At 35.7% G+C, this 20203-nt stretch overlaps 1 protein-coding gene and 1 long non-coding RNA gene across 7 annotated transcripts; both read left to right on the top strand.

The window, feature by feature from the left end:
- LOC133865934 (uncharacterized) lies at positions 1–3675 on the top strand. Of its 4 annotated transcripts, none has more exons than XR_009899842.1 (3): positions 1–267; positions 2562–2734; positions 2884–3675. It is a non-coding gene; the product is annotated as an uncharacterized LOC133865934 (long non-coding RNA). The 4 variants fall into 4 exon arrangements; XR_009899843.1 differs by lacking the exon at positions 2562–2734 and adding an exon at positions 1423–1547; XR_009899841.1 differs by lacking the exon at positions 2562–2734 and adding an exon at positions 1394–1547.
- A 3310-nt stretch (positions 3676–6985) lies between these two features.
- On the top strand, positions 6986–19001 carry LOC133865930 (LEAF RUST 10 DISEASE-RESISTANCE LOCUS RECEPTOR-LIKE PROTEIN KINASE-like 1.2). 3 transcript variants are annotated; one of them, XM_062302454.1, is made up of 5 exons: positions 7670–7799; positions 11340–12410; positions 17067–17099; positions 17206–17469; positions 17777–19001. In XM_062302454.1, the coding sequence occupies exons 2-5, from the start codon at positions 11591–11593 to the stop codon at positions 18700–18702; spliced, it is 2043 nt and encodes a 680-aa protein (XP_062158438.1). In that variant the 5' UTR covers positions 7670–7799; positions 11340–11590; the 3' UTR covers positions 18703–19001. The 3 variants fall into 3 exon arrangements, with proteins under 3 accessions (XP_062158439.1, XP_062158438.1, XP_062158440.1); XM_062302455.1 differs by lacking the exon at positions 11340–12410 and having other exon boundaries at positions 6986–7799; XM_062302456.1 differs by lacking the exons at positions 7670–7799; positions 11340–12410 and adding an exon at positions 15209–16084.
- Positions 19002–20203: the final 1202 nt, after the last annotated feature.

Genomic DNA, 20203 nt, shown 5'->3' with positions numbered 1-20203 from the left:
CACTTGTAGTGAACTCACCAAAGAGACGAAATCACCAAAATCAGACGAGTTTCATCAAAATTGTGTCTGCAACGAACTCGTCTCTGCTACAGGAAATTTGGTGAGTGCCGATTTGGCTCATCTGTTCTGCTGAGCCAATTTCCTCTCGTCTCTTCTTACTTTTCATTTGTTTATTACCCTTCCCGCGTTCTCGATCTCCTGAAGCGAAAATTGGAGCTCCTTCGCACCTTTTCTCACAAATCACCTCTGCAAGCTTTTGAATCCCAGGTTTGTTTTGCTTTTATGGGTTTGGTTTGATTTGGTTTATGGGTTTTGATTTTGAATCTCATATTTTGATTTTAGTGTGTGGGTTTTGAATCTCTCTTCCTCTTGTCTGTGGCTGAGTAGTGTGATAATTTTTAGTTAATTGTAAACCCACCAACAGAAACCTTGTGGTTGAAGGGGTTACAAATGATTTACTGGGTTTTGGTTATAGGTTTCTTGGATACATTTGTTTCATTGGAATGTTGTGGTTGGGGAACAGAGGTATAGGGCGAGAATGGGTGCAAATAGACGAAAAGCAATGGTGTCTTCGTTGGTGTTGCTACTCTCTGTGTCTCTGCCAATTTGGTGAATGTGGTGTGCTTAAAAACATGTTTATTGTGTCAATCAATGTAACCGCAAAACTGATGATGAAAAGAGCAATCAAACCCATTCATCCATTCTGCCAACATTCTGCTTTGATGAGCAGCAGCTTTTGGAGATACCACCACCTATTGTTTTTTTTTGTTTTTTTATTTTCTCTATTTCTGCCCGACAAAAGGCAATCTACAAGGGCACCGAATTTCAAAAACCGAACATGGGTTTAGAAGTGTGCCATAGCCCACCACCCTTCACTTTTCTGCAATCACCTTCCTGTCTAGGCAGTGGAACTTCCCTTTATCATTTCCCAAACGTCAATCTCTTCAATTCTCTCTATATATACATTTTTCGCAGACCTACCTTCCTTGCTTGCTTGTATATATATACATGAGAGAGAGAGAGAGAGAGAGAGAGAGAGAGAGAGAGAGATGACAAACATCCCTCTTGAAAAAGTATTGAATAAAGAGAGGGATTATAGTATATGATAATCACAAAGTGTACATAGCAATTTATACAAAGGACCATTCGTGATGGACAAGATAGAGCAGTAAAGGAGAGTTACTGTGTACAGCAAGACAATTCCACATATCATGGAATTGTTAATTATAAAATATCTCCTAGTTAATTCTTTCTATATGTGTGATCTTCTCTATTGGACATTCCTTTCTTGCATGGTTGACAGTAGCAGAGTCTATATTTGGTGAGTTGAGACGCATCATATCTTGGACAGCAACATAATAGTCTGAATGATCTCTGTTGTCCTTGATTGTAGTAATCCTTTCCTTCCTGGATGATTGACAGCAACGTGTTCTCCATTTGGTAATTGGGATCACATATTTGACAGCTGCAAGGGTGAATCGGTTGCATGCTTGACAGCTGCAAGGGCTGAATGTACTGCATGTTTGACAGCTGCAAGGGCAGCTGTGGTATTCACTCTAACACCTCTGAGCCTATTCTTTTTCTTTTTCTTTTTCTTGAGCTCTCTGAGTTCCTGTCGCATGTGAGTCCTTGACCCATCATATGTAACCCCACCCACCTTCTCAATGGAGTTTTAAGTACTTAACTATATATACCATCTCTTCTTGCCTATTATATACAATTATAAATGATATGTACAATTTCATAGCTTTAATATCTGTTTGTTTAGTACATAACCTAATTCATATCCTTAATGAAGTTTATTTATCATTTGTAACGTAGATAAAAGCATTTATCAATATAGAGATATCATTTATGGAGATATCATTGCCAACCTTTATCTTTTTTACAAATTTTGGCCTTGACTTTATTTTGAATCTAGTAAACTTAAGTGTGATTTATTTTGTTCATGGCTGATGGTGGATGTTTATCAATATCTGTTGCAATTTTGGAAGCTTACATTTTTTTAGAAGGGAAGTGAATGATTTAGAGATAGGAGAAAAATGATATGAGATTTTTTCATCTCTTTTGAAGGCACTAGTTTTAGTTTAAGTTCTATTCTATTTTGCTAGTGCGCCCTAGAGGCTTAATTTTGTAGCTACTGAAAGTCATGATGCTCTGCATAGGTGGATCTTGATGTTTTATTTTGCCTCTAGCCGCTTGTGTATCTTGTAGCCCTTGTAAGTAACTTGGTGTTCTCTTATGCTGAAGGCCAAAAAACAGTCTTTTTGATAATGAAAATATTGTCTTCCAAGGATCTGCTGTTTTTTGTCTGCAACCTGTTGTGCTTGGATTTCACTCTATGCTTGTGTTGAGAAACTATTTAATTCTTGTACATCAGCCATCAACCCATTACAAATTGAATGTTCATATCAACTAGTGCACATCAACTTTTAGCCTGGTTGTGCTACTGCCGCAAGTACACTTTCAGATTGCTAATAAAATCCTGCTTTGGTAAGGGGGATGTCAAATCCATACCATTCTCTTTATCCTTTCTCATTTTATCATGTGGGCCATAGCAGGATGCAGGTCAATTTGTTTGATTGATTTCATGGGCTGAGAGATCCTCCAAATGCAAAAAAGAGCACTTAGAGCAGAAGGATGAGAAGCGAGAGCCATTTGATACAAGCTTCGGTGTTATTTTTAAGCTGCTGATGTAATTGGAAGGAGATCCGGTGTAGCATTTATAGCTTGGGTAGTAGTCTAGGCTTTCTGGTTTTTCTGCAGCATGGACTGATTTTCTACATATAATTTGCTTTATGGGGTGACTTCTGGTAGTTTATGCATGAGTTATTGTCTTTTTTCTTCTTTCCTTCATTTATATACATTTCTCTTTACTTGCAGTCCATGGCCAGCACCAATAAGATCAAATAGGAGAGGAATGAAATGGGGGTTTCTGCAGAGTTTTAGCCCTAAAAAGATTACATAATACTTATCATCAGATGACACTTGAAAAATCTTTATGATGGTGAACTGGTCTTTTCTTCAAAGTGGTTTGGACTCAAGTGTCTAGAGGTTTTCATCACTGGTGGATAGGTCAAATATGTCCTATATGGGGGGTATCTTTGACTCCTTGCTTGTTGGCTAACCTATGATTTTTCTTGCAGCAAATCCAAAAATGGTCGGGACCATTGGAATCACTTGCAGAAGACTGGAGATTTCTGATATTTGTGTTTCTTTTTTCTTCTTCTTTTTTTCCTTATCATATTTGACTACGAAATCCGCATATCGTGAAGGACAAAATTTATGTATTAGGATTCACCTTTCATTTTGACCACATGACTTGTTGATAGGGCATGTGTTGCATCTATACACTCAAGGACAGGCGGAACTTCGTGATGAAGTGTGCAGCATCCAGGACTTCCATTACTTCAATTAATTGTAGTTCCAACCACTTCAATTAATTCTTATGGGCGTTGGTGTTGAAGCATCCAGGACTTCCATTACTTCTTATCATGTATGGACGTTGCTATTAAAGCATCCAGAGACTTCCATAACTTCTTTGCATGTATGGGCTTTGGTTTTTCATTTTTTAATTCATTAATTGTCATTCAGAGCCAAACATCCAACCACTTCCATTACTTCTTATCATGTATGAACGTTGGTATTAAAGCATCCTTGGGCTTCCATTACTTCTATCCATGTATGGGCTTTGGTTTTTCATTTTTGAGCTCATTAATTGTCATTAAGAGCCAAACATCCAACTACTTTCATTAATTCTTAGCATAAAATGGTGTTGGTTTTTGTACGGATAATTAATTGTCTTTAAGAGCAAAATGAGCGTTGAAGCTTATATGAGCATTGGAGCTATATTCATCAATTGTAATTAATTCACAAAATGACGTTGGAGCATGTATGGGCGTTGGACGTTGGAGCTGTATGGACATTGAAATTTTAATAAATTTTGGTTTCATGGTAGTTAAAAGTGGTTGGAAGTGGTTGTTTTAAAATCAATAAAAAAAATAGTATTTATTTGAAATAGAGAATATTTAGAGAGTTTGATATTTGATGTCTTTAAAAAGTGAGTAGCTAAAATAACTTAAGTGCATTTTTTAGCCAAAATCTGACTAAACTTTGGTGAGCTCACTACAAGTGCTCTTAGCCCCTGGTTTGGCTAAGGTCTTTTGTTGTTTTTCTCTGGTTTTTGTTCCGAATTCCGATGAGCTTACAAAATAAAATAATAATAATAATAATAAAAAGGTATCGAATTTATCCGACCTTTAAAGTTTCATTGCAAAGAAACTTCCTCCAAATAATTTAAGATTTATTAAATCGAGATAAGAAGTTCAAAAAATAAAAAATAAAAATTGTGCAAATAAAGTTAAAATAGTTTAATTGTTACGAATATCTTAAATGCCTTAACTAAAATTTTAATCATGCATATATAAACTTATTTTTCAAAATTAAATTTTATCAGAGATTTATATTATTTAGTATTAAAACTAAACATCCCGTCGAATATAAAATTAAACTCAATTCATCGAATATAAGATTAAATGGATTATGGCTCCGTGATTGAGTCACAAAGGTAACAACCCATCGGCCCAATTCTTTCTGGTCAATTCCACTTCCTTTCTACCTTCCCCAGAAACACACTAACAAAAACAAGTAACGAAATTCTTAAAGTTTGATTGAGGATTACGAAAATCGAAGGAATGCCCATGCCACACGTCTCCTTATATTTTATTGCCATTATTTTTTTATTTTTATTTTTTTTTTTGAAGTTTAATAATTATGTGAGAGACCTCGTTTAAGTTTAATATATTGCTCAGCTCAGACGCGCTTTCTTCGGTGGACTCCGCAATGAGTTCCAAGTATACAAAGGTCTCTTTGCTCCTCTGAAGAACCTTCTTGGAACATTGTGCAGAAATATTGATTAATCTTTTGTTCATAATGGAAACCCTAAAAAAAATTATGTAAAAATAACTTAATTATTCTATTGTTATTTGAGGTTTAAGCCACTGCCTAATTTACATAATAAGGGTGCGTTTAAAATTATAATTTTGAAGACAAAAAGTGTAATTTTAAATCATATCGCAGAAAATGAATCGTTTGAAAATTGCATTTTTTAAAAAAATTACGATTTAAAAATGCAGAAAACTGTTATTTCAAATCACAGCTAAGGATATGTTTTTTTTTTTAAAAACGCACAATTTTAAAAGTAAACCTATGTTTTAAAATCTAAATTACGATTTTGCAGCGTTTTAAAAATAATTTTTTCAAATCGCATATTTTAAAATTGTTATTTTTAAATCGTACTTTTTAAAATTATAAATCCAAACAAACCAAAGCGTGCCTCTAAAAATTTAAACTTGACGAAGGGTTTATTAAAATAAAAGTATACAAGTGGACTATTTTTTTTGTTGAAAAACTCTTTCAATCCAAAGCAAAGCGCGTCTACTATTCATAAAAGATTCCTTTCCTACGTATAGGACCAAAATACTTTTTTGGTCCAGACCGAGTTGCTGACCATTTAAATTTCATAAACTTTTTCTAACAATATAAATCAAATATAAATCTCTCTTCTTCTTTTTTTCTTTTTTTATATAGATAATATAAATCTCTCTTAAGCACATGCAACGACTCAGCCCCTAGATTAAGTGCTTTAAATGTTGGAAAATATATAGAATTAGGTCGGTGGTTTACTTGATGTACAACTAAGTTTTTGTAGTATTAAAATCAATTCATAGGCCTTTTTTTGTAATATGAAATAAAAAATAAAAAATTTACTCACTATATTAAAATTCTTTTAAAATACTTGATGAATTTTGTTAGTGTGTAACACCAATGCCAGTCGCCAATTATGTTAATGCGCTACGGTCACCTCTGGTGTGGCTTACAGGCCACCTCAAAGGCGCCACACCTATGGGTTGAAGTAGCGTTCGGACTTTTCTATGGGTTGCGTGTAAGGGTAAAAATACAGATATAGATACAGAAATTGTTGTTATCACTTTTATATATCCGCATTAGCATAATGCGGTTGCTATTAACATCCGTGTTGTTATTACAATTATTATCCGCTATCCTTATAATAATAAATAAAGAACATATAAGATAATTAAATCATAACAAATTAGAAAAATTTCCTAACAGTGAAATCCAATTTAATTATATATAAAGGAAAAATGCGGATAGTGTAGTTATTATGCGCCTGTATTTTCACCTCTAACTGCAGGTAGCTCGTGGGCCATCCACAGCCACCCCCAACCAAGGGGTTTTTGCCGAGCCTCCCCACCCCACCCCTTTCCTTTGTTTTTTTTTTTTAATTAAAAAATAATTTAATTTTTGAAGTTTTTAATTTCTTTAAGTTTTTTAGTTTTTTTTTTATTAAGAGTGACACATGTCATTTTATTGACGCTGATGTGACGCACTAACGAAATTAATCCATAAATTAAGTGTTTTAACAGAGTTTGATTGGATGAAGCTAGTATTTATTTTTCCGGCTTACCCCATAAATCTTTGAGATCATTTTGATACAACATAGAGTTAATTGTAAATTAAGTAAACTAAATGGACTAATTTTGTTTTTTCTCCTTTAATAGTTCGATAAATTCAGCGGCCAAGTCCAAAAATTATTATAATGGGCATAACTAAAAATATGATAAACACAATTACAATAGAAATGGAATAATTTATCAATTAAATAATATGTGTATCACAAAAAATGTATCATTTTTATAATAAAATTTAAGGTATTTTTATCATTTTTGTTTGTCTCGCCGCCATTAATTTTTTTTTTTTTGGAGATATAATACTGCAAATTAACTTTGCTCCATGTACGGAATTAACCTTTTTTTAATAAAGAATCTTACTGGAGAGCAAATACACACAAACTCAGGTTCATCTGATAGGGGTTGAGGTCTAAATAGTAAATAGCATAAAAGAAAGGGACCATTCCGCAATTCCAACACAAGCTTATATATATATATATATATAAGTTTACCAACTTCAATTTGTGTATCATCGTTTCAAACATTTAACAATGTCACAGCCTCTAAGCTTGCTCCTCCTTATTCTCTCCCTCTTCTTCTTCCTCAACTTCTTAGCCACCAATTCTACTTCTTTCTCACCACTATGCGCCATGCATCATTGCGGCGACGTTCTGATCGGGTACCCCTTTTGGCTGCAAGTTGATAACGCCACCTCCGATGAATCATATTGTGGCTACAAGGGCTTCGGTCTCACGTGCCTGTCGGCCGACCAGAAACCTAGACTTACTTTGCCCAACGATACATACTACGTAGAGGAAATAAATTATACTCAATACACCCTCACCCTCGTTGACATCGACGCCGCTATCCAACCGTGTCCGAGGGTGCTTCACAACGTTACTCTCGGCACGCTGCCATTGAACTTTTCCGGTGGGGATCTGCACCTCAGTTTTTACTTTAACTGCAGTTCCTCCCACACAAAACTCGTGCCGGAGGTGCCTTACATAGAGTGCTTGGGAGAATCATATGATGGGAACCGGTCTTTTGTTTTTGTGGAAGGGGAAGAGACGACGGCGGGGTTTGAATGGTCAAGTATTTGCAAGGAGAAAGTGGTGGCGACTGTGATGAGGACGGAGATCGATCTTGGCAATCTGACTGGGGGGTTTATTGGGGCCATAAAAAATGGGTTTGGGCTTAATTGGAAGCCGCTTCAGGAGTGCGGTACCTGTGAGAGCTCCGGTGGGTATTGTGGGTACAACAGTACACGCGAGAACGCCAAGTTCTTGTGCTTTTGCGAGGATGGCAGCATCAGTGGTGAACGCTGCAAAGGTATGCTCTCTATTGCTCTGACAAGTGTTTTTTCGTTGATATGATTACATGATCTGCCTAATCTCATGTTAGGCACACGTTAATTATGGTCCACATGAATTGTTAAGAAATTCGATGCTACGATTACATGACCTGCCTGTTCTCATGTGGGATCCACGTGCATTATGCCACATGAATTGTTCACGGATTTAGGATTTTCTGTAATTGTTAAAATTGTAGGGGTTGGAACTTCAAAAAATTCATTTTAATGAACGGTAATAGTTATGACGTATTATTCATTTGGAGTCCAAAATAAAAATTTCGAGGAAGAAGCCCAAGCAATCACCCTTAAAATGGGTGTTCCGACCAGTCTTTCAAGACATTTTAAGGAAGGTGGTTCGACCGTGGCCGACGACACCCTTGGGAGGATTGACCAAATAAGCCTCTTTTGAAAAATATTTTTAATTTTCAATGGATGACGCAGCATAATTTTGACCGTTTACTTCAAATATATGGTTAAGATTTTAGTAATTGCATGCCTTCATCTTGAGGGCAATTGGCTACTCACCCCATAACTCCCCTTTTCTTTGTGTGGCACCATTACTAAAAGTATTTTAAACATGGCCGACTACCTTCAAAGTTTTTGAAGGTAGCTGCAAGCCTGCAACACTCTCAAAACTCTTGAAGGGGTGGCCAAACACCCTTAAAAGCTTTTGTTGGTAGCATGACCACCTCAAAAATCTCGTAAGGTTGCTAGACACGAAAATAAAAAAGGTTGTAGGAAGGGGTCAACTATCCCAAGCAAGCCAAGGTCACCCCTTCAAAACTTTTGATGGGTGATCTATCATCTTATAACGAGCTTGGCATGGGGTTGTCGACCACTCAAAAACTCTTGTGGGAGGGGGTAATAGACTGATAGGTTGAAGAAACCCTTTCATTTATTTTTTTCCTAAAAATAGATAATATGGCATAATCTTGACCGTTCATTTAAAATAAATTGTTTTAAGTTTGAGCATTACAGGCTCAGCTCCTTCCATATATTCTTAAGAATTAAAAAAGATCCTTATCCTAGATTTCAAGTTGCCTTGGATATTCATATATATGGTGGATTTTTGTTGGCACGTACGTACAACAAGCCCATAGATATTTTGTTTACTTATTTAATTCTTTTCATGTCTCTTCCTCCTAGTGGTATTAGGTAGGCTAGTATTCACTGGGGGCCATTGCCAAGACATTTGATTCTTGGCATAAGATCCCTGGTTAATGCCGCCCGCAGTTTCTCCACAGTCGTTTGTTTTAATTTGCTTGCTTGTTTTCACTTCATCATATATTTTAATTTCTTTTTCTCTAGTACTTTTGTTTTGTTTTGCTTCCTTGTTTTGACATCTGCATATATTTCTTCTTTATTTTTATTGCTATGGAAAGCTTTAACTTTTGCATATGTTTTTTCTATATCCATTATTACTGATAGTTCGAAAACTATGTGATAAGGTCATGGAACTATTTATATTAAGGCCATGGAAGTTGAGTTTTCTGCACTTATTTAAAGAAGTAAGCAAGTATATATCCAATTAAGTAGTTGTTTTTAAAAGGGAGTTTGGCTTTCTTGAAAGGCCAACAGTTTAGATGCATTTTAAGAAGTGTATTTGTTAATCGGGAAAAGTATACATACCCCCCTCAAACTATCACTTTATTGTCAATGTCCCTTCCAAACTACCAATTGTGTTTTTTTTTTTTCCCTAATTAAACTACCAAAACAATGTCAATGTCCCCTCGATAACAAAAATACCCTTCATAAAGTTAAAACAATTTTCATAAAAATACCCTTCATAAAGTTTTCTTTAAATTTCTTTAAATTAGTCTAATAAGTTAACATGTGTGTCTAAAATTAGACACATCAATTCAATAAATTAGATTAAAAAAAATTTCTAACCTAATTTAAAGAAAAACTTTATTCTTTATATATATAAACTCGCTCCTTGATTTCTAGACTTGCCCTTCTACCTAGCTAATTAAGACCAATGCCTTCATCCCTTCATTATTATTAAACCAGTATCTTCAAGGGTTTTAATTTCTGGAGCTTCTTTTTTAATTTGTTACTTTTTCTAAGGCTACGTATGCAGTCTCTACTAAGAACGAAATATATATATATATATAGAATATTAGGTCATAACCATTATGCCTAATCTCATAGACTCGAACCCACGTGACGAAAGCGATTACTAGGTTGAAAGTAATTTTTCTATGTTCCATGGTTTTATTAATTGTTCGAGTACTCCTATAACCTTTGTCGGTTCTATAATCAAGATCGTAATTACTTTTGTTCAAGAACTTGAAGGCAATTACCACCGAGGGTTCGGTATAGTGGAATTTTGGACTGTCTTAGTGCATGGTTAGGTTTTAAGTTCCAATCTTGCAATATATGGAAAGAGTTTGGAACTATTTGACTTGTTCATTGGCTTGGGTGTTGCTAGATTTAATGATTGGGCTAGTGTTAAGTTATGCCTCAATTGATCTTGAAGGATCGCTTACGATTTTTATCGTCTAAGCTGTTTTTAAACGGTGTCCAACGGGCGACAAGTGTTACCATAGTCACAATAAGTTAAGATCAGCTAATCTAGTTGCACCCTCCTGTCTTTTTAATTAGAAAGAAAAATATATATAATAGCAATTATAAATAAATGCCACTGAATTAATTGCATTGGGGACTTTGGGTACATAGTTGCTAGATGGTGCCCCCAGCCCATTCTTTGATAGATGGTATATTTAGAATAATTTTTATTTTATTTTTTTCAAAATGTTTTGAGTTTTTAAGTTTTTAAAAGATCGGAGATTTGTATTTTATTTGAAAAGTGTGTTAGCGATGAAAACATACACGTCTGATTTTGAAAAAAAAAAAAAAAAAATTTAGAGGTTGAGAAGTGAACATATATAGTGCTTAAAAATGTTATCAAACTGACCCTAAAAGTTTAATTAAAATTAGAGGGGTGAGATTGGACAGAGCTTTCTCAAAAAAAAAAAAAAAAAGAGATTGGACAGAGCAAAATATCGATGAAAAGTCTATGTTATGATGTTCTCAGGAGATAATCCTCAACCATTCTCATGATATCGATGAAAAATGTTTTTTATTTTTGGTGGTTAATTAGAAAAAAAAATGGTATTTGGAGATATTTATTTGTATAAATAAGAGCACTTTAAGAAATTTGGTTGAAATCTGATTTCATTCCGATTAGAAAATTTTGTTTTATTATCATTTTTATTTATTTATTTTTTTTTTTAAAAGCCATAAAATATCACTTCGATGATCATTGAAAATAAGTTGGTTTCAAGAAGAAATATAGTTCTGGAGAAATCATTTGGTAAATTAAGGGTTTCTAGGCTTTTGCTTCGAATTGTTTTTATGAGACTAATTAAGTTTATCAATCTCTGAAGTTTGAAAAGAAAGCAACAAAAAAAAAAAGAAAAAGAAAGAATATTTATATGCCTTTCATTATAATTTATACAAGTTGAACATGCAGCGAAATTTAATTGTCGATCTTTATTTGTGGAATTGGAAAATAGGAAACTCCATGGTGCTTTCGTAGCCTCACCTCCGCCATCGCCCGCCAGCTTGACTTCAACCAAAGTTTCTAACGTACGGATTCAATAGCCACGCGCGTCACGTCTTCTCTCTCTCTGATACGACAATTCAAACATGCAATCTATTTCACATTCCACCTCTCTCCAATATTCAACAATATGCTCCCTTCTACTTTACAAAACCCATCTCTCACTTTATCATTCATTCATTTTTCTCTGTCATTTTTGAAACAATGGATCATGTCCATCTCTCTCTTTCTTCCATCATCATCCTCTCCTTCTTAACAATACTACCGCCATCTTACTGCGACGAAGATGAACAACCTTTTGTGGTGTGCAACCTTACCTATAACTGTGGAAGGCTCAACAATATTACGTACCCTTTCTGGGGAGACAACCGACCTGAATATTGCGGTCAGCATGGGTACAATCTCAGCTGCCGCAACAATGACTACCCAGTTCTCAGAATTGAAGAACTAGAATTCCGCGTGCTAAACATCAACAAATCTACTCGAACCTTCACAATTGCAAGGTTGGACCTCTTGGATGGTCCTTGTCCTCCTCCTCCACATGCACCTCCAGTGTTCCAAAGTACCACCTTGAATCACACGTTGTTTGATTACGCTTCAACCGTTCAAAACATAACGTTACTCTACGGCTGCCCCCTTCAAGAGACCATACCTCCAGCCCCAAATAGATTTAATTGCGTTGGAGATAGTGATGGGAAAATTAATGCTTACGTCATAGACGAATTATACCCCTTCGGCATTCATGATCTTCAACAACTTGTAGAGAAATGCAACCACAGTATCAAGGTTCCGATTCTCCGGACTAGTTCTACAGATCTTCTTGAAGACCCTCAGGGTGAAGCTCCGGAGGAAGTGCTTCAACAAGCAATGGATCAAGGTTTTGAGGTGGAATACAGCGATGCATATTTGGCGAGTTCCTGTAAGGCGTGTGAGGCATCTGATGGGGTATGCGGTTCTAACGCCACGCAGCAGTTTGTCTGCTATTGCAGTGACCATGTGCAATCTTATAAATGTCCAAAGTCTGGTATGCATGCTTTCTTCTCTTCTCACTTTCTTGGATTAGGCTTTTCGCCGGTATTGTTCTTAATTGGCTCATGCTCTTAGCTATAGGCCACAAAGTGGTACAATCAACTTCTTTTTAATTTGGCACTCTGAACAGTTAATTAACAATCGCCTACCATAGCTATGGTTTGTTGGTCAATTTGGCAGGCCAAAGGGCCTGGATCCTTTTGTTTCTAGTAGTCATACCAATACAAAACTTCAAAAATACAGCTAAGATTGAAATCACCCATCTGAAAAGTCTGAGACGATTGGCCCGGTCAGTTCATTTCGATCTCTTTTCATCTAATTTCTGACGAAATCTAGCAGTTGATACTGTTGGAGTTATTTTTTCCCCTGGGCAATTTTATCGATAATACCCCCTATAAAATAAAATAAAATAAAAAGAACTCTGTTCTTAGAGTTTTATGCTATAATATTGAAGGCGATTGATCACAAACACCAGATATCGATCGAGTTGCTGCTTCTCTTCTCTTACCCTTATGAGTTTCATGAGTTCACTTGCAGGTTGCACTGAATCACTACCAAAAGATGAAAGTTTTTGGGAGGAATTTGGAACCATAAAAATATTATACCAATTGACTGGGTCATAGTATATAGTTGTCTGCAGGTCATGATCAAGAAATTTCTTACAGCCTTACATAGGTGCACGCCAATACCTTAACTACTCGTCAACTGTCAAAAGAGAGAAAGTCACCATTAATTGGGACTGTCCAAGCCAAGCCTTGTGTGAGAACATGTCCCAGAAAGTCACCCACATTTACCAGGTCGCCAGAAATTTATACGCGTTTGAGATGAAGGAAATTTCTCAGCTTAAGAAAAAAAAAGAGTAGAATCATGCATCCAAACATCCCCTTAGGGGCTTGACTATCTTACAAAAACCAATACAATTCACTCCACTACACACCAACTACGTAGGTGAGTATAAACAACAATTTCCCCCCTTTCCACTAAAAACAACAATGTGCTACTAGCATTCTGCAGCAAACAAACTTCTGCAGAACAAAATATTGACCCTAAACCACTATCTCACAATCAACAAACACAAATCTCTTCTTCCAAAGTATTAACACCTGGTCTAGTGGGAATATTCATGCTAACTCGTAATAGTTTGGTGGGTGGAAGGTTCTAAGGTCGAATCTCGAAATGGGAAACGTTTCAATTATTTTCATACCACTGGCTTGGGTGTTGCTAGTGTATTCGGTGAGGCTATAGCTCAATCAGCTTGAGGGAACACATGCAGTTTCCCGCCATCTAGGCTCGTCCTGTTATTAGTTCCCAACAAACAGATGCTATTATGATCACACTCATGTCAAATTAGACTATAAAAAGTTGAAGCACGAAATATTCAGCCATTTCAACCCATTTTCTCATCTCTTTCACCGGTGTCGTTCCGCATCCTCTCCCCCCCCCCCCCCCCCCCACCAAAATAAAAAAAAGAAAATATAATTTTGATTATTTATAATACTAAAAATATATAATTAATGTATTGTGGGTTTAAATTTTTATTCTTAGTGTAAAATCAATAATGCAACTTTGTCAAGCTATCATCTGATATATAAAAATAAAAAAAATAAAAAAAAAATAAAAATCTTAGGTTGGGTCAACCACTCGCTTTAGATATAGCGAATTAAGTTAGAAAAATAAGGGCATAACGTTGAATAATCTCTTTTTTATTTCTCTGCCTTCCATTCAAGTATTCAATAACGGAAAGCTTCACCAAATATCATCCGCTCCTTTCGGTTTAGGTGGTTTCGATCGCTCAAACCTGCTCAAGCTTGGCCTTGGAGGGTCATGGCCCCCTCAAAACTTTCTTAGATTTATAATTTTTTTTTTCCCTTTATATTTTAGCTTCTTTTTGCTGAATGAGGAGAAATATAATAGATAAATCTCGAGTATTTAAATTATTTTTTTACCAAAATACTAACTTAGTCAGGGGATTAAAACTTTATATTTTAGCAAAATATATTTGTACAATATGATGATTGCCTCCATGCTTCATTCATGTGTTTGGTACGCCCGTTTGTCTTTTACTTTAAGAGATTCCCCTTTAATTTATTTTCCAATAACATGCCCGTTTGCCTACTTTTGAGTCCTTTAGAGGACAAGTGCGATTTAAAAATAATGAAAACGTATTTTTTTATTAAAATATATTTGAATGTTTGACAAAATTACAGTTTAATCTTTATAATCGTGCATTTTTAAGAACCTTTTTTCTTACTTGCGATTTAACATATTTTTTTTTCGTTTTCGAATTTTAAAAAGATTTTTTAAAAAAGGCACTTTCAAACAATATTTCTTTTGAAATTTTGTTTAAAATTGCATTTTTAATTTGCTAAACGGTAGTGCCAAACGCATTCATGTCTACTATATCAAATGTCATCATTACTAGGACGATGTGTCTTCAATTGTTTGGCCAAGTTTTTGTCCAACTTTCCTTCCGACTCTCTGACCATGGATTCCAAAATTGTCAACATATAGATGGAAAATTACAACTTATTAAGATATATATATATATATATATATATATATATATATATATATAGGTTTCTTCTGAGTTCAGAAATTGACCCAAATATTAAACGAATTCCTTTCCAAATAATACAGTAAAATTGTTCAAATAAATAATGCATTTTTGTCATTGACTATTATAACCTTGACTGAGGACCACTTCGGGGGTTGTTGAAGGAACATACATATCTTTTGTGGTTGCTTGAACCTTTGTTTGTCTTTTCCCTTTTCTTTGTCAAACTCCAAACCAATAACAAACCAAAAACAAAACACAATTGTAATACTATATTATACCTACTACTTGGAATTTTCCTCCAAATAATGCTTCCACCCAATTCAACACCTTTCTTCCTCCTTCCTTTCTCCCCATGGAAACCCAAAACTTCTTCACGTCCCAAAAACCTTTCCATATATTCATTTTGTTCATCATATTCATCTTCACCAACTTAGCCAACCTCACTCTATCCCTTAACCAAAAATTCCAAGCCTGCACGCCTCGTGCTTGTGGAAATGGCCCAAACATAAGCTACCCCTTTTGGATACAGGATGAACAGCAACCTTTCTGTGGCTACCCCAACTTTGGTATTACCTGCAACGAGCAAAACCCAGTTCTCGAAATTTCCAATGATGAATATATCATTAAAGATATCTTTCACTCAAACCAATCACTTCTTGTGGCAAATGCCGCCGTCTATAAGGACGCTTGCCCTACTCCTTTGCATAACGTTAACCTTGATCGAACCCCATTTAATCTTACTTTTACTTTGTATCATAGTGATTTGTCCTTCTTCTACAACTGCACATCAGTGCCTGCATACCCCACGTATGAAGTAGCCTGCGCTAGCAAAGATAACCTTCATTCTTTCGCTGTTTTCCATGAGGAAGCATATCAGTTGGAAAAAACCTGCCAATCTTTGGTTAATGTTCCCGTGGATATGCTTATTGGTGACAACTGGACAAGCTTGTTCCACATGAATTATACTGAAATTTTGAAGATGGGTTTCTTGTTGACTTGGAGTGCGCCTAATTGCAGCAATTGTGAGAACAGTGGTGGACGCTGTGGATTTGATAATAGTGAATTTGTTTGTTTTTGCCTAGACGGGGATCATCACAAAACCTGCCATGATGGTAACTCTGTAGGAAATTTCCTTATCATCATTAAAGAGTTTCTTCAGATTTTCCTTCTTTTTCTTTCTGGGCATAATTTATAGGCAAACTATAGTGAGCACAATTTTCTCCATGGCTTTTTTATGATAGAAAATTCAATCTTAGCAGTTTTTAATCGGGCTACCGTCTGAGACTGAGAAGATCTTTCAGCTTTTAAATCAATTTTGAATTACTCAAAGGCTCTCAATGAATTATACATGAATGGTTTCTTGAATTAGTTCTTTGAGATCTGAATTTTTGATTGGCTGACTGGTTTCGTTTTATCCTTGATTCTGCGTGCTCTGTTTTTTTCTTTTTTTCTTGGTCTTTTAAAATCTGTTCTTAGTTTAAGTCTCATCTGCGTTCAGTCAAGTCAATGTGTGCCAGTTAAGTCACTTCTCTGGAAAGATAATATTTCAGCTTGGAAGACTATTAATCTGGAGCATTAAGTCCACGACTAAACAAGAATCGCTTATTTTTCTTTGTGGGCTCGTTTCTGTTTGCCGCCAGATGTTAGTCCAATGTTCTTCCTGTTTCATAGCCAATGCTTGAAATAAAAAATCGTATGACTTCGGCTTTTGTTCTCACCTGAAGCCAGGAACCAACAATTAAAACTTGTAAACAATGAGCCAAACAACATTTATCCCAAATGAATCTTATGAAATTTTTCATGGTCAAGTTCTGCATTTCCTTAAGATTATAAAAATCTATGCTACCTGTCTTATACTTAATGCCACTGTACTATATTCAATAACCTTACAATTTATCTTCCTTCTTGGCATCAAGCTTCTTTTCTTTTCCTGTAAGTTCAATTGCAGCACATCTTACATTTGAAACTTCTGAATTAAGCAGTTAATTAGGAAAAGAATATGGGCAGGTTTTGGCTATAGTAATATATACGAGTTGTTATATTTATATTGATGATATTAGTGTTCTGACACTTCATTTCTTTCATTGCTTATAGGTAAAGCAAACTGGAAATTGAAGACTATTATAGGTAATATATCTATTTTCGTACTTTTTGCCCTTTCTGTGCAGTTTTTACAACGTTTCTGAACTGGGACCATTAATTTCAACATGTTGCCACTATCCCTTTTACCCAGGTGTTTGCGCTTCTATTGGAACTGTGGCTATAATGCTCATCATCTTCTTTATCTATCAACGCCGCAACAAGAAAAAATATGCTCCCTCATCCTATGTCTCCCGAAGCATCTCTTCTTATCCTTCTTCTGTGACGGATCCTGAAAGGGGTGTTAGTAACTACTTTGGAGTTCCTCTCTTCAGCTACACTGAACTTGAAAAAGCCACTAACAATTTTGATTCAGGCAAAGAACTTGGAGAGGGAGGCTTTGGCATCGTATACTATGGTAAGAGCAAGAAAACAAACACAAATAGCCACACCATTTATTAATGTTTTTCTCCTTACTAGAGAATAAACTCTGAGAGTGATCTGGTTTGGTTTGATTTTGTGCAAAACGCAATCAAACTTCAGAGGTTTTTTGAGCTCCATTGTATCCTGGAGAAGTGTTTGCTACAACCCAGTACACACCAATTGATCGTGGGAACAAATAACTTAAAGAAAGCGAGTGTGTAACGCGCTTTAAGAGCACTTAGTTTTCTTGTTTTAATTTATGTACTAACAAAGGTTTCTTTCTTCTTATATTTCTTCACCAGGCAAACTTCAAGATGGGCGTCAAGTTGCAGTCAAGCGCTTGTATGAAAACAACTGCAGGAGAGTCGAGCAATTCATGAATGAAATTGCGATCCTTACTCGCTTACGCCACCAAAACCTCGTCTCACTTTATGGGTGCACCTCCCGCCACAGCCGTGAACTTGTGCTGGTTTATGAATACGTTCCCAATGGCACCGTTGCTGATCATATTCATGGAGAATACGCAAAACCTGGTGCACTGCCCTGGCCAACTCGAATGAAGATTGCCTTAGAGACCGCAAGTGCTTTGACATATCTCCATGCTTCTGATACTATCCACCGTGATGTGAAAACAAACAACATTCTTCTTGACGACAATTTTTGTGTGAAAGTCGCAGATTTTGGACTGTCTCGCCTTTTTCCAACAGACGTCACTCACGTTTCAACTGCTCCACAAGGGACTCCTGGTTATGTCGATCCAGAGTATCACGAATGCTACCAGCTTACTGGCAAGAGCGATGTCTTTAGCTTTGGGGTAGTCTTGATCGAGCTTATATCATCCATGCCTGCCGTCGACATCACAAGGCATCGACACGAAATCAATCTGTCTAACATGGCTATCAACAAGATTCAAAACCACACATTGCACGAGCTTGTAGACCAATCTCTTGGATTTAAATCAGACTACACGGTACAAAGAATGATAACTGCAGTGGCGGAGTTGGCATTTCAGTGTTTGCAACATGATAAAGACCTGAGACCATCTATGGCAGAAGTACTGGAAGCACTACAGGATATACAAAATAAGGACTACACTAAAGACGAGGCAGAGGAGATGGACATAGCAGCAGATGATGTTGGGTTGTTGAAGAAGGATCCGCCGCCACTTTCTCCGGATTCTGCTCTAAATTGGATCAGCACATCTACAACATCAATTAGCAGTACTTAAAATTATCCTTCTTATTTTCAACTTTCACTGAATTTTATAATCCATCATATGCCAAATATTTGTACCAGCGCCCCCCACATATACTAAACATCCATAGTTTGAGTGAGAATACGAGCTGTACAAATCATGTCAGAGCTCTCGTGGGTTCACTTGGGGTTCATGTTTTAAGCAGTGAATTTGTTACATTGATTTATCCTATTCATTAATTAAGAGTTCAATCTGTTTTTTCGGTTGCACATGACCGTTGGATGTGAAAGAATTTGAATAACAAAAGGAACCCTGTTTGTCAATTCATTAAACCAGAATGCCTAATACAGCAGGACAATTCCACAAAATGTGGAATTGTCAATTACAAAAAATATTGACAAGATTTTTCCTTATCAAATGAATTGTATATTTGAATTATGATCATGTTTCCTTTTAGAGCTGAGTTCCTTTTTCTCAGTGCACTGAATGAGAATCCTTTTGCAATGAATTCCTTTTCTGATGCTGCAGAATCGTGACTTGCTAGACTGGATACTGCTTAATCTTCAATTGCTGGTTTGGCTGTTGTTCCAAGACCTTTGATTGCTGAATTTGTGGCGACAGACTTGGCTGTTGGATGGACAAAAATTAGCTACAAACTAGTTTAATAAAGTGACATGTGTTCTCAAAGCATGTGAGAAACACATGTTTTCTTATTAACGCTATTAAAAAAAAAAATGTGTTTCTCACATGCTAAGGGACACATGTAATTTTATTAGACTCGTTTGTATCTAATTATTACAAATCAGTTTGTAGCTAATTTTTGTCTTTTGTTGGAGCTGCTGCATGCGTTCTCTCATAAGTTGTTGCACTCTTGACATCCCCCCGCAAGGTGATGTGGGGAGATCGAGCTCACCATCAACTTGGATTTCAAATGAAGGAAATGAGTAGACGATAGACCCTTAGTAAATACATCTGTGAAATAAAAGAGAATTAAACAAAAAAAATAAAGACAATAGCGAAAATAAAAGAAAATAGAGATAGAATTTACGTAGTTTTGTCTATAAACTATGTTCAAAAGATAAAGACCAAAGGATTACATTTCACGTTTATTCCTTGATATTTTTACTATACAAAAAACTCATATTTATATAAGAATTGATATAGATAAGTATGATCATTAAACCTGATTACAATCAATCCTATAAAATGCAAGTAATGTACAATATCATTTTAATATATTTCCATTCAATATAGGAAATATATTCTCTAATATCCCCCTCAAACTCAAGGTAGAAGATTTTGAAAGCTTGAGTTTGAATTTTTTTTTTTTTTTTATTATTATTATTATTTCTTTTCGAGATGGCAACGGGCGGCAAAGACTAAAAACTTGCTGAAGTTGAGGGTTGCGAGCGGCGGTGACTGGAGGCGGTCAACAACAATGATCAAAGATGGGCCTTTAATAATAATAGCTAAAAAAAAAAGGTCAAAATAAGAGTCAACAAATGGATGAAATGAGGCCAACTATGGGCCTTAA

This window comes from Alnus glutinosa, chromosome 4 (assembly GCF_958979055.1).
Source record: "Alnus glutinosa chromosome 4, dhAlnGlut1.1, whole genome shotgun sequence".
In the NCBI taxonomy this organism is placed as follows: domain Eukaryota; kingdom Viridiplantae; phylum Streptophyta; class Magnoliopsida; order Fagales; family Betulaceae; genus Alnus; species Alnus glutinosa.
The sequence above is the reverse complement of the archived record's forward strand: the minus strand, read 5'-3'. Positions and strand labels throughout refer to the sequence as shown.

Excerpts from the sequence above, each read along its gene's own strand:
- LOC133865930 (XM_062302454.1), top strand. The coding sequence starts at position 11,591 with ATGGATCATGTCCATCTCTCTCTTTCTTCCATCATCATCCTCTCCTTC. Across the intron at positions 12,411-17,066 it reads TTATAAATGTCCAAAGTCTG|GTAAAGCAAACTGGAAATTG; the intron begins GTATGCATGCTT and ends CATTGCTTATAG. Across the intron at positions 17,470-17,776 it reads CTTTGGCATCGTATACTATG|GCAAACTTCAAGATGGGCGT; the intron begins GTAAGAGCAAGA and ends TTTCTTCACCAG.